The sequence below is a fragment of the Aquarana catesbeiana genome, linkage group LG02 (assembly GCF_042186555.1).
Source record: "Aquarana catesbeiana isolate 2022-GZ linkage group LG02, ASM4218655v1, whole genome shotgun sequence".
Classification (NCBI taxonomy): Eukaryota; Metazoa; Chordata; class Amphibia; order Anura; family Ranidae; genus Aquarana; species Aquarana catesbeiana.
Genome location: NC_133325.1, coordinates 403801762 through 403816080, shown reverse-complemented (window position 1 = coordinate 403816080; position 14319 = coordinate 403801762). Strand labels below are relative to the sequence as shown.

General features: G+C 43.1%; 1 protein-coding gene across 23 annotated transcripts in view; it reads left to right on the top strand.

The window, feature by feature from the left end:
• The window catches only part of MACF1 (microtubule actin crosslinking factor 1), a 437650-nt gene that overhangs the window by 334434 nt on the left and 88897 nt on the right, over positions 1-14319 (top strand). For all 23 annotated transcript variants that reach the window (XM_073615331.1, XM_073615324.1, XM_073615314.1 and 20 more), the window contains one exon: positions 13906-14067. In XM_073615331.1, the coding sequence (XP_073471432.1) occupies positions 13906-14067 (162 nt within the window). The remainder of the gene's footprint in view (positions 1-13905; positions 14068-14319) is intronic.

Here is a 14319-nt window from a genome sequence, read left to right as displayed (position 1 = left end):
TTTTCCCTTGGAGCCTGGCTTGGTGGAAACTCAAAGGTATTGTTCTCAGACAAATGAAATGCCAACATGTGAAGGGGCAGGTTGTCCACCTTATGATATAAATGAATCACAGTTATTTGTTTTTACAAATTGCCCATCTGCCTTATCACATGATGCCATTTCTGAAATTCGGAATTCTGAAACATTAATTGGTCTTAATCCAAGCTTGGATTCTGGCACTTTGGGGCAGGCAGATGAACATGATGGCTTTACTGGGGCTGGAAGTGCCTCCAATCTGGCTTTAGGTGACAATTCCTTAAGACGTTGTGGAGACATTGAAGACTCTCTAGTTGTAGCTTCCCAGGACTTCCTTCCATCTGATACTGAGCATCAGGTCAATATGCCTTGCTTGGATCTTCATGCATCCCATGAAGATTGCTCCGAGTACAGTACAGCATCTGAAAGTACCCCTGACTCCATGTCACCTATACATTATGCAGATTCACAAAATGAGGAGTTTGTACAGCCAGGTGAAAATTACTGCATGGACACCAGCTGCAAAACACACGCTGATGAAAATCTGTGTGATTCTGAGGCTGTGACAGAGGCACAAATTTTCCATCTTTCAAATCAGAACAACACCCACCTAGAGCTTGCATCTGAAGGACCATGTGCATGCGCTCAGTTGTCAGAAGTGAGTGACAGCTGCTCTGTGTCTGTAAATACAACAGACAATGGTCTGCAACCAGCAAAAGAAGGAGGGGTTTGTGTGGCCTTCCAGGCTGCGGGTTACTTATCTGAAGATGCCACCTGTACAGATGCCACCTCTTCACAAGTTTGTGTGGATTCAAGCCCTTTGTCTTATGGCTCAGCAGATGAAACTGCTTCAGATAAAGAGGTAACAAATGTGTTTTTACGAATATTTTAAAGGTGTCAAACTGCTAATTTTTGCTTTTACTAACATCACGCTGACACCAATTACATTTTACAAATATGAATGTTTTTAGGTTTGTGTTTTTGCAGCACTTTTATGTCCATATTTTAGTCCTGTAGAAATCCCAGCGGGCAGGTAGTAAATGCAGATGTTACAGGGGCTGCTCAAATGTTAAGCTTTTTCATTCAAAGTCATAAGATATGTCACATGGTTCCTTAAAAGATCTTTGTGAGTACTGGATAGGCCTCTGAATTCTACTTTTTCCGTCCCTGCATTACTAAATAATTAAGAGACTCGTGTGAGATTATCAGAATGGTCATTATTTCACCAATCAAAAAATCTAAATAATTTGTGGCTGTGGGACAGTCCTTACAGCCCCTGGCAATTACATTGTGATACATGACCCATATGTGTCATGCAGTGATCTATGTTACAGTGGTTGTAAACTTCAGACATGAAATATGAACACTGCCTATAGTGTGTGCTTGTCTCAAATAAAAGCACTAAGTGTTATTTCTGTCTGCTGCTTTATTCCTCTGCGATCAGCATGAATCACTTCTGCCAATTTTTCCTGAGACTAAGAGAAAAAAAGGTGACAGGAGAGGGATCTCCAGCTGATTGACAGCCTTGGCTCTGTTCCTGTGTGCTGTGTGGAGGGGGACATCCCTTCCCTCCAATCAGTTCTCTCACTGAGCTCTGCAGAGTGTAAAATCAGCTTTCCGCTCCCTTTTTTCTGAGCTCTCTGATAAGCTTTATAAATTCTGGACTTTGAATGGATGTAGATAAGAGAAGACTGCAGATAAACCAATATAACTTGGGTAACATTTACAAAGTTTCAGTGGGCTGGCAATTAAAGGGTTGGTTTAGACGGCCTATGACAACCGTTGCGGCTTTACCAGCTCAAACTAACTATCTCCAGCATTGTATTATAAAAGGGGATCGATCTTGTTGAAGGCTTAGTGCCCAAAGTTTATCAATTGCCTGAGCCTCCAAGGAATGGATGGGACCCACTGATTACATAACTGCAGAGATGACTACATTCCTGATTAGCATACAGTTTGTTCACCCAATGGTTAATTATAGATCACTAGTGCACAGTGCTTTTCATAGCATGATGTAGGCGGAGAGCTCCAGCACATCAAGTACAGAATAATCTGCTGCTCGAAGAATGTCTAGGAGCAAGATAACTGTTGTATTTAAACAATATAGATAATTCTGTTGGCAATTGTCCTTCTCATCAATAAACATGCAGTAAAAAAACAGCTCGCCATTTTGGATTTATAGAATAACAGAACATGCATTTGAGCTAAAAAAGGAGGTCCACAAGACTGTCATTTCAGTCCGTTGTTATAAAAAGTACTGTGTGGTAATGGAGAAATTTAACTTCTATCAATATTTCTTCTAGTAAAGGATTTTCCTTTCCTGTAACCAAGGTCAAGTACCACATATGTAGTGGATAAACAAATCTGAATTCTTTACACTTCCTCACTGAATGACAAGCTAGTTGCTAAATACAAAGCTAACATATCCGAAGTACTGTGTACATAGCACTCAGTTTATGTAATCTTAGTTGTTTAAATGTTCTTTTGCTTCTGCTCCAGGCCATGGTTCCCTGCACTGCTGTGTTCCACGATATTGCTTTCCTCTGTTACCTTTAATGGAAATGAGTTAAACCTTTTAGTGCTCTTATATTTCATGACTGTTCCTGGTTTTTAAATGATATGCTGCCAGCTTTCTCACTCTCACTGTTTGTAACTCTCCATTGGTGTGAGCTATTGTTTACCATTCCTAAAGCTAAAAGCGTATCTAAACAAAAGAACAATATTTCAGCTCATCAGTCGTGTTATGTGATGGCTGCATTTTTTTTTAACTTTAGTTGGCTTTTATTTTCACCTGGTGATTCTACTAGTGACATACTAAGGCTGCAGTCACATTTCGCTTTACTGTTATCTATTCCAGATAGCGCTAAAATTGCAGCAAAAAATGCATAATGCAGGTTTGGGTGCCATTCATTCTTATGGCTGGGTTCACACTGGTACGACATGACAGTCATACGACTGTGGATCCCTGCAACTTGAAGTCTGACTTCCATCCGCCATCAATGAACGGGATCCAACTTTGATCCCAACAATACCAGGCCCTTTTGAGTCTGGTATGAATCTTTAAAGGAAACTCCACGCCAAAAAAAAAAAAAAAAGCGTGGTGTCCATACCAGACACTTATCTGAGCACGCAGCCCGACAGGTCCGGAAAGAGGTGGGGATGAGCGTGCCATACCAGACCACATGCTCTCAATATGGGGGGTGGGTGCTTTGGGGCAGCCCCCCCAAAGCACCTTGTCCCCATGTTGATTTGGGGCCTCTTCCTCACATCCCTGGCCGGTGGTTGTCGGGGTCTGCGGACGGGGGGCTTATCGGAATCTGGAAACCCCCTTTCACAAGGGGGCCCCCAGATCCTGGTCCCCCACCCTATGTAAAGGAGTATAGGGTACATTGTACCCCTACCCATTCACCAAAAAAAAGTGTCAAAGATAAAAACCCCCCACAGGTTTTTGACAAAGTAATTTATTAAAGCAGCTCCGGCGACTCTTACGATTTCTTCTCCCTCCGGCAATGTCTTCATCCTCCCAGTTCTTCTCCTTCCGCTGATGTCTTCCTCCGCTGCCGGTTCTCCTTTCTCTGCTGTCTTCTCCCACTGCCGGTTCTCCTCTCTCTGCTGTCTTCTCCCGCTGCCGGTTCTCCTCTCTCTGCTGTCTTCTCCCGCTGCCGGTTCTCCTCTCTCTGCTGTCTTCTCCCGCTGCCGGTTCTCCTCTCTGCTGTCTTCGCCCGCTGCCGGTTCTCCTCTCTCTGCTGTCTTCTCCAGCTGCTGGTTCTCCTCTCTGCTGTCTTCTCCAGCTGCCGGTTCTCCTCTCTCTGCTGTCTTCTCCCGCTGCCGGTTCTCTTCTCTCTGCTGTCTTCTCCCGCTGCCGGTTCTCTTCTCTCTGCTGTCTTCTCCCGCTGCCGGTTCTCTTCTCTCTGCTGTCTTCTCCCGCTGCCGGTTCTCTTCTCTCTGCTGTCTTCTCCCTCTGCCAGTCTTCCTCTCTGCGCTGTGTTCTCCCTCTGCCAGTCTTCCTCTCTGCGCTGTGTTCTCCCTCTGCCAGTCTTCCCCTCTGCGCTGTGTTCTCCCTCTGCCAGTCTTCCTCTCTGTGCTGTGTTCTCTTTCCGGGTCTCTCCTCTCCGCTCTCTTTTCCTTCTGTTCTTTCTCTGATGTTCTCCCGACGCTGGCTCCCGCTCTAATGCTAGGTATGCTGTGTGCCATTACTTATATAGCCATGGGGGCTTGGCCACCCAGTGACGTCATTCAGAGGCTCTGCTCCTTGTGACGTCCCCATGCCATCGAGCCCCAGGAGGTGACCTCTCAAGGGGGCAGGCCTCCAGATGCATCCGGGTGGCCACGCCCCATGGCTGTATAAGTAATGGCACACGGTGGACCTAGCATTAGAGTGGGAGCCAGCATTGGCACAATATCAGGGAAAGAACAGGGAGAAGACAGCAGGGAGAGGAGACCCGGAAGAGGGACAAGACAGCGGAGAGAAGAGAACTGGCAGTGGAAGAAGACATCAGCAGAGGAAGAAGAAATTGGAGGAGACACCGGGGAGGCTTTATTACATTCCCGTGATTTGTCAAAAACCTGTGCTCTGTTTTTATTTTTGACACTTTTTTTTTTAGGTGAATGGGTAGGGGTACAATGTACCCCATACTTATTCACATAGGGTGGGGGGCCGGGATCTGGGGGCCCCCTTGTTAACGGGGGCTTCCAGATTCCGATATGCCCCCTCGCCTGCAGACCCCCGACAACCACCGGGAAGAGACCCTTGTCCCCATCAACATGGGGACAAGGTGCTTTTGGGTGGAGGGTGTTCCCCCCGCCACCAAAGCACCCACCCCCTCATGTTGAGAACATGTAGACTAGCATGGTTCAGGAGGGGGGGGCACTCGCTTGTCCCCCACCCCCTATCCTGACTTGCCGGGCTGCTTACTTGGATAAGGGTCTGGTATGGATCTTTGGGGGGATGACCCCGCGCCATTTTTTTGGCTTGGGGGTTCCCCTTAAAATCCATACCAGATCAAAGGGTCTGGTATGGTCTTGGAGGAGGGACTCTGACGGGTTTTTTTTGTTTTTTTTTTACACCTAACGTGAGGTTCCCCTTCAAGATCCCTAGAGCACAAGTCACATGCCGAAGTCGGATCAATTAATCCGATTTCAATGATATTCAATGGGCTGAAGAAGGATCAGAGTTGGACCAAATTAGTGCAAGAACCTTTCAAAGTCAGACCGACTTGTGTCGGACTTGTTAAGACAGCTCTCATAGGGAACCATTGATTTATACACGTCATGTGACGTGATCCCAATGTCGGAGCGTTTGTAGTACCAGTGTGAACCCAGCCTTAAGAAGAAGTTCACCTTTTGAAAAAAATGCACATCTTTTTGCAAGTACAAAAAGTGCATTTCTTTAAAGGTTTTTTTTTAATATTTGGAGCCTGGAAAGCATTGCACTCACGATCAGCAGATCGCGGGTGCAATGCAGGGCTCTTGCAGACAGTCTGTGTAAGCTGTCTGTGCTTGTACCTTGTACAAGCAGGCAGTTACCCACTGACAGGAAGCATCAATGAACTACCTAGAGTGCTCAACAGTCCCTGGTAATTCATTGAGAGCAACAAGTTGACAGTCGCAAAGGTTGATGGTACTTGTAGTTCTTCTGTTCACAGAATTCTGTGAATAAATGATGCTGCCGGGCAAGCATTTTGTTTTTTAACTTGTGACAGCAAGATTGGGGAGAAGATCACCGGCTCGCTGTCACTACAGGCAGCAGATCGGGGGGGACGCTGCAACAGTGGGGACATGTTCCATGTTCCGCCCTAAAAATGGGCCGAACATGTAACATGTTCCCAAAGGTGAACTTATCCTTTAATGGCACCCTAAACATCGAGCAATTATATCACAATTGTCGTGCTAAAAAATGCACAAAAATTATGACAGTGTGAAGCTGGTCACCCAAAAAGGTTCAGGGGCTTCTTTGGCGTGTTTGTCCTTGCATAGGGCAACCTTATGTGCGACCCACGGAAATTTGGAAATTGTGAGCGGGAACACGCATTCCCACTACGTGAAGTATGAATGGGGCAAAGCGGATTTCCAGGTATGAATATTTTTACATAGTTACATTGATCCAGCTTGGACCAATGTAAGTATGTATATACAATAGCTGGTCGAATCCCCTGCAAGCTGGAAATCACTGTAGTAGGCACGTGCTTCTAGGTCCCATGCTGAGTGGCTGCCCGGTTGCTTACAGAATACAGGAGGTCACTTGGTTGACACGGGCACCAATCAGAAAACGCTTTGCATTATCTTAATGATTGCACAGCGTTCTCTGAATGGATGAGGTAAAGAAGCGAAGCAGTGACATCACACTCTCCACTTTGTCCAAACAGAGAATGCTTTCATCCCTGTCCAGCCGCAGCCTGCCATAGACCTTGACGAGCTACCTGCAGGAGGGTTGGCTGCTGCACCTGTCCGTCCTGGGCATACTAAACACAGAGAGGGACAGCCCTGTGTGCAAGGGCCTAAAGTGTATCTAACGTCAAATTTGTATTTATTTATTTTTTTAAAGTGGTGAGGTGTCTTGCTTGATTTACCTTCTCTATTTGGCCTGGTGACTGCTATTAGAAATAAGAGTGAGGGAAAATACAACATTTTAAGTTATCACCAGATCAGAAAAAGGAATGTAAATCTTCCCATGGTGACACACTATGTGATGGATGTTAAATACACCTTTCCAGACTACTCAATTCTGCAGTTTATCTTGAACACTGGCATAACCGAGAAGGCACACTTCACACAGAACAAGCAGTATTTCCCTGGCCCTAAATGACAAATCCTGTTCTGCCAACTCTTTTATAAAGTACCCATATGTTTGATTCAGTGCAGAAAAATGCAGGACATTATGTGAATACACCCTATACACAGCTTTGCCTTTTATTTTTTTTATGTGTGGAAGAAACTCTTTCTGGAAAATTAACCATAAATACAGAAAGTGGTTTAAAAAATGCAAAGATGTGAACTGTCCCAGAAACAGGAATGAGCTATGTGGCCATTGTGCCCTGTGTTTTTGGCTTCAGGTAGTTGCTAGTTACCATAGGTTGTATTACAGATGGGATGCAGACCCCAACACTTTTTATGTCTTGATTGTGCAGAGGAATGTAAGTTATTACAATCTTGCATGCAGGTTTCAGGCATTACCTTACCTACTTCCCTTGTATTTCAAGATTGCATTCATTCAAGTTTAATTTATCTGCATTGGTTAAAAAGGTTAAGCCCATTGCAGCTGGAGCTCATTATGGGTAGGGGATTAAATATTATCTAACATAGTAAAGAGATGCCACCAGACAGTTTTTAGTTGTCACATGTGGGATAGCAATGTTTTAAAGCTACCAAAGGACTCCTTCCTTATGTCTTCACTTTTGTGATTGTTCATTTTGTACTTTAGTTGTCATTGGTAATGAGTGGTAAATGGTTTAATTAGGGAGGGGTTTTCTTGCTATTGACCTTTGTATACTATTAAGGACTGTTTGTACCAATAGATATTGTCACTGCTGCCTGAGGAAGGCATCTTTTGGTGGCTCCAAAACGTTGGTTGAGTTGCATTGCAGCAGCAGCACCATACGTAAATTTGTTGTGTGCACACATTTTAAGATGTTTTTGGGACTTTTGTGAGACTGTTTTCGTTTCCTCCATATTGATAGACAACACAAACCTGGACACACACAGATTTCACCATTGGTTTTTTAACCACTTGCCGACCCACCACAGTAATTATACTGCGTTGGAGCAGCACAATCATGTGCATCATTGTGCCTGCTCCGGGTTAGGGATATGGAGTGCGCCCCTCCTCCAGACACGGTGGATTACAGTTACCAGTAATCGGTGACCGGGTATCATGTGATAGCTATGATTAGTCATAGCGATCACATAACAATGTAAACAACCTATTATGAATGTTTTTCCCATCCATAAGCATCCTTCTTTCCGTTGTGATCTGTGATTGGCCCACAGCAATCACGTGGTACCTAGCTAACCTGTACCATGTGATTAGCTCTTGTCAATAACATATCACAACCAAAAGCAAGCTGGGTAACCCATTCATGAAAGCTAAAACTATTGCTTATACAGTGATCTTCACTGTATAATCAATAACAATGTAAAAAAAAAAAAAAGAAATGTTAAAAAAAGAGAAAAAAATGTTTTTTTTTTGTTTTTGTTTTTTTTTTACACATTACAGAATGTCATCAGTCAGTATACCTGATTACTGCCATACCATTCATATGATCATGCTGTACTGCACTGATGACAGTATATAAAAAATAAAAATGTATTGAATTTCTTAATTTTCCAAAAAATTTTTACTAAAAATTACAACTTTAAAAAACTCGCTATGCCTTTTACTATCTGTCTACTTTCCAAAAAAGGGGTCATTTTGGGGTGTATTTGTACTGTCCTGGCATTGTAAAGGCCTCAAGTAATTAGATAGTTCATCAGTACATCAGGATTGATCAATTTTAAAATATTTATCCGATAGCTTGTAGATGCTATAACACTTTCACACAAACCAATTAATATACACTTATTGGGAGTTTTACGAAATACATGTAGTGGAATACATTTTGGCCTAGATTTATCAAGAAATTTGATTTTATCAGATTTGTTTTATAACAGACAGTAGAAAATATTTTTCACTTATATATCATGATCGCATGAATCAAATGCCAGCAAAAGAAAGCTCTATTTGTGTGGAAATTATATATATACATTTTGCATACAGTGTTGCATGACAACGCAATTGCCAGTTAAAGTAGCGCGGTGCTGATCACGAAAGGGCTAAAACCTTCCGGAGCTCAAGTGGTTAAAATAGCCTTACTAGGTCTCATATAAGTATTCTGTAATCGCCAATGGGTTAATCTCTTCACCTATCTTGGGTTTAGATGATCACACAATCACTTTTTTCTGTTGATTCTGTAAATTTCAATTCTAAAATATTTTTTATCATACATTCTGCTCATGGCATTCTGGAATTCTGTCCACATAGATGTACAATAGCAAGACTATAAATTAGCAAGTACAAAATTCTATCCGATGCCTGTAGTGTCACTGCAAAGCTTCCAAGCTCTGCATGTCCTATAAATAACATGTGCATTTGTTGGTTTTCTGTGTGACAGGCGCTTTGTGACTCATTGTATCATGGGGGGGCATGAAGGTTCCCTGTGGAATGGCTCACATATTGGTCAGAGAAGAGAGGCATGCCATTGTAGGCTTATTAATTATATAAATAGTAGCTTGCGTTGAAATAAAAAGCATTCAATAAAAAGTGAACATTTTCTGGTAGTGTGCATTCTCTTTTCCTTTTGAAATGTTACATTCAGACAATGACCGCAAATTTCCTTTGCTGCAGGGGAAGCCTCACAGGTTTTTTTTTTGCTGGATCCTTGAGATTAACCTACTGTACGCTTTCAGGACTGTGTCCTGTCCATGTCACATTTCATAATGAAGCAGACGAGGTTTTGGTAATACATCTGACGGTCCACTTGAAAGTTAGAGGGCCTCAGGTGCGGCCACCGACACTTCTGGAGGGCTGCGTAATGGCAGAGCATTTTAGCACTTCACCGACCTAAAGAGTTCTGCATTGTATCCCAATGCACACTAAAGAAGCTGGCGTTCAATAACCCCTAGCTTTGTTGTCAGTGGACACATAACCCTCAACATTGATGTCAGTGGATGTCATAATAACCCCCAACGTTGCTGTCAGTGCATGTGATAATAGCTCCAAACATTGTTGTCTGTTAAGGCCTTAATAACGCCAAGATTGGTGTCAGTGGACGCAGTAATAACCAACATTGGTGTCGGCAGATACAATAACAGCCCCCAGCACTAATGTCAGTGACTGCAATAATAGCACCCAGCACTGGTGTTGGAACTATTAACCCTGGAATAATAAACTCCAACATTGGTTTCGGCGGATGCAATAATAACCCCCAACATTAGTGTCAGCAGATGCAATAATAATCCCAAGATTGATGTTGGTGGACGCCGTATTAACCCCAACATTTGGTGTCAACAGATGCAATAATAACCCCAAGATTGATGTCAGTGGACACTGTAATAACAGCCAACATTGGTGTAGCAGATGCAATATAGCCCCCCAACACTAATGTCAGTGACTGCAATAATAGCCCCAGCACTGGGGTTGGAACTTTTAACCCTTCCACCCACATTTTCAGTCTGTTCAGTGAATCCCCCCACCTTTGCATTGGTGGTCATGGCATAGAATGTTAACCCCCCCATTCCTCTCTGCATTATTGACCATGGCAGTGTAAGTTAAACTCCCATCCCCTGCATTGTTGGTCATGGCAGTGACAATTATCCCCTTATCCCCCCCCCAACACACATACACCACAAATTGTTCATGGCTGCAAAAGTGTTACATTTCCCCCCCCCCCCCCCCCCCAAATCCGATGCCTGTAATGTAGCTTCCAAGCTTTGCAGTCATGGCAGTGAAAGTGTTAACTCTCCCATTTCATTGGTCCCATTGACTACCTAATCACACCTCTCCCCACCACGCTTTCCCTTCAGGCTAGGGCTTTACTTGTACTGTGGGTAGAGAATACAGCATCTTTCTTTCACTGCGGGTGCTGGAGTGCACAGAGCGTCCCGCTGCCACTCACCTGACGACGTGGTGCCCAACAGCCCACGGGCCACACGTTGGGCATCAGGGATCTAGAGACATTTAGTTTATGCTGCCTTTATACCATTTAGTACATTTTTCATCCATTGCATGCCCTCATCCACCTTGTGAACGTCCTTGAGAGAGGGGGGACATAGAGGGTGGGACTTTATATGAAGCACTTGGAAGCGAGAGGATAATTAGGTGGAACAAAGGAATTTTATTCATATCACAATGTAAAAATACATATAATGTTGATACACGATGACAACAATGACATGCTGATAATACAAAAATCTCGAGTTGTAACCAAAATGTCGAAGATGAAAGAGATAGACCTGGTAATAGACAATCGAGGGCAAAAGGGTAACAATATCTCAATTAAGAGCATAATAAAATTCCTTGATACATTCCAAAGTTCCACACATACAAAATATGGTAAAAGATCATAAATACAAGGTAAAACCTGCAAGATCTATGGCTTCACTAGACCTGTTAGGGTAATTGTTATATAGAGACTTGAAATGGATGTGATTGGATGAAAACACGGCATCATATAGCTCTACGCGTTTCGTGGCTGATACGCCACTCGTCAGGAGCATGCACGTGGTAATTAATTGAAATCCGCCAGCTGAGGTGTGGCGGCGAGGTGCCAAAGCCTCCAACCGGGAGCCGTGGCAGACGGCCTACAGGGGGCATCCCACATGGGTCACGAAACAGGGTGGGCATGGAACCCCGAGGATTCACTGTAGACAGATGAAAGTAGATGAATTAAAGTGAAAGAGTACCAATAATAACTGAAAAGGTGATATGAATAAAATTCCTTTGTTCCACCTAATTATCCTCTCGCTTCATAGTGCTTCATATAAAGTCCCACCCTCTTGACTCAATAGGAATGGAAATATGTGACCCTACCGGGCCACAACTTCAATTAAAGTCCCATAGGGATGGAAATACATAACCTTACCAGGTTTAGGCTTCCTGAAAATCCCTAAAAATTCCTTGTGAACGTCCTTGGCTGCACACATCTGCTAATATTTAGCAGGGTTCAACAATAAGTATTGATTCTCTGGAAAAAAAATCTAAAGGTGTTTGTGTGCCTTGAAGAAAAAAAAAAAACTGGGCCAAGAAGTGAACTTTTCACTCAGATGTAAAAATAAAATGAAGGCTATACCTTTCACTGCCCACACTGGTACTGGAGGTATCATTCTCGCTGGCTATAGTATTCTGACAGCCGCTGCTCTTTGCTCTCGGAACACCTGAACAATAACAGCACCTGATTGGCCGCAGCCACCGAATGTCCGAGATTTTCTCCTTTGACTTTCAGATTGAAGTTTGTTGGTCTGGGTGCTGCCAACTCGGCTATTCACCAATAGCTGTGTGTGGCTAGTCAAAGTGGTGGGCATAGTGGAGAAAACCTTTGAATGACAAAAGTTCATCACACAGAGGTGTGCTGTGTTTTACATGTGGGCTGAGTTAGGCAAAAAAGAAAAAAAAATGCGTATTCTGGCAGAACATTATGCAGACAAGGACAGGCAGAACTTTCACTGCCTGACGTTTTCTGTGAACAACCTGCCTGGAGAAGGGAAATACAGTTACTTTTTTGTTCCATACAATGGCACTGTTTCTCTCTTCTGGATTGAAGTAGACATAAATCTTGTTCTGAAAATATCTTTCCTGTATGTTCCTCTCATGATGTCATCCTTGCTGTCATCTGCGATCTGACCCTGCCTTTTAAACAATTCATTAAAGTGATATCATCCTTCTTTCAGTGAAAGATTAGCATGCAGTGCTGAGTGAGAGTGTGTGCTATGAAATAGCGGTATTCGCTTTTTAGTTTGTTTCCAAACACTTCTTCCTGTTAGGCTGAATTCACACTGACTTGGGAAAATGGATGCATATTTCTATCCATTTTATGCATGTTTTATCATGCTGATCTGCGTTTTAGCACACTTGAAAATTGCCGGTAAACGTATAAACACAAAAAACACAATTGTTTTTTATGTGACCTGTTCACACCACAACGCTGCATTGACCTGCGTTGCGTTAACATGTATACATGTTGCATTTCAACACAACACAGCATTGCAGTGAGAACAATTGTTTTTATGTGTCTATGCACTGACCTGCATTTTACAAGTGCGTTAAAACACTCGTAAAATGTATGGAAATATGCAGTTCAGTTTTGGGCACAAGTTCACAAAAAGGCTATCGGGGAACTGGAGCAAATGCAGAGAAGGGCAACCAAACTGATAAGAGGCATGGAGGAACTCCGCTATGAGGAAAGATTAGAGGAACTGAATGTATTCTCTCTTGAGGCAATTGAGGGGGATATGATCAACATGTACAAATATATAAGTCCATTTAGTGAACTTGGAGTTAAGTTTTTCACTTTAAAGCGGAGTTCTGCCCACCCCTTTAAAAATGAAAAACCAGCAGCTACAAATACTGTCGCTGCTGACTTTTAACATTAGGACACTTACCTGTCCAGGAGTCCAACAATGTCGGCACACATCGGCTGGTCGGGCGCCGCCATTGCGGGTAAGGGAACCTGGCAGTGTAGCCTTTCAGCTTCATGGCCAGGTCCCTACTGCACATTCGCGAAGCGCACTGCACTCTCACTGGCCCAGCAGGAGGGGGCCGAGCTGCTGATGTAATTCTCTGCAACCCTGTCTCCTGGAAGTGGGGACAGGATACCCCCCAAATGTGGCACCGGAAGGGGGGGGGGGAAATCAGATAAGCGGAAGTTCTACTTTGGGTGGAACTCTGCTTTAAGGTCATCACAGACAAGGGGGTACAGACTTTTTGGAGCATGCTTTGCTGGGGGGGGGGTTCCATTCCTCTGGATCAACTGTAGGTATATCATTGTGTAGATAGGATTGTAATTTTATTTTTCTTTTTTCTTTTATTTCCCTTGTATTGTTTGAGCTAGATGGATTTATGTCTTTTTCAGGCAGACTATGTAGCTATGGAAATGTACATCCGTTTTTCTTGGTCAATGAAGCTACTTATCTTCTCAAACACTTATAGTGATACTAAACACACAATGTTTAATTTACGATGTCTTTTCTATTTCTGTATGTGGATGATGTAATTATTTTAATAAAAAAGAACATCTAAGTACCTTTTTCCTAATCAATATACAATCCCAGATCTTCTTTTTCTTTTTTTTTTTTTCTTTTTTTTTTTTTTTACATCGTAACCAATTTTTTGTCATTTATTTATTTTGTCTTCTTTTTAAGGCTTTCCAGAAGGAAAAGGTGGACTCTCTTCAGCTGAAGCTGCAACAAGTAAATGGCCTTGGCCAGGGTCTGATTCAAAGTGCAGACAAAAACTCTGATGTGCATGGATTAGAACATGACACGGAGGAACTAAATGCAAGATGGAACACACTAAATAAGAAGGTGAGCATATATGTACTGTGTGCTTGTGACATTGCTGTTGTGTGAATCAGCAGGAGGAAGATGAAAAGTGCAACCAGCACATAATATTTCTCTGTTCTGACAGCCGATCTTAGCAGAAGTAAAGTAGACCCCTTATATTGCACAGAGATGTGGTGGGAGGATTTAGATTTAATTTCCAGTGAGATAGACAGTGTGTGGGTGTAAGAGATGAGACCATCTGACTTGTACAGCTTGAAACTGCTTTTCCAAGCC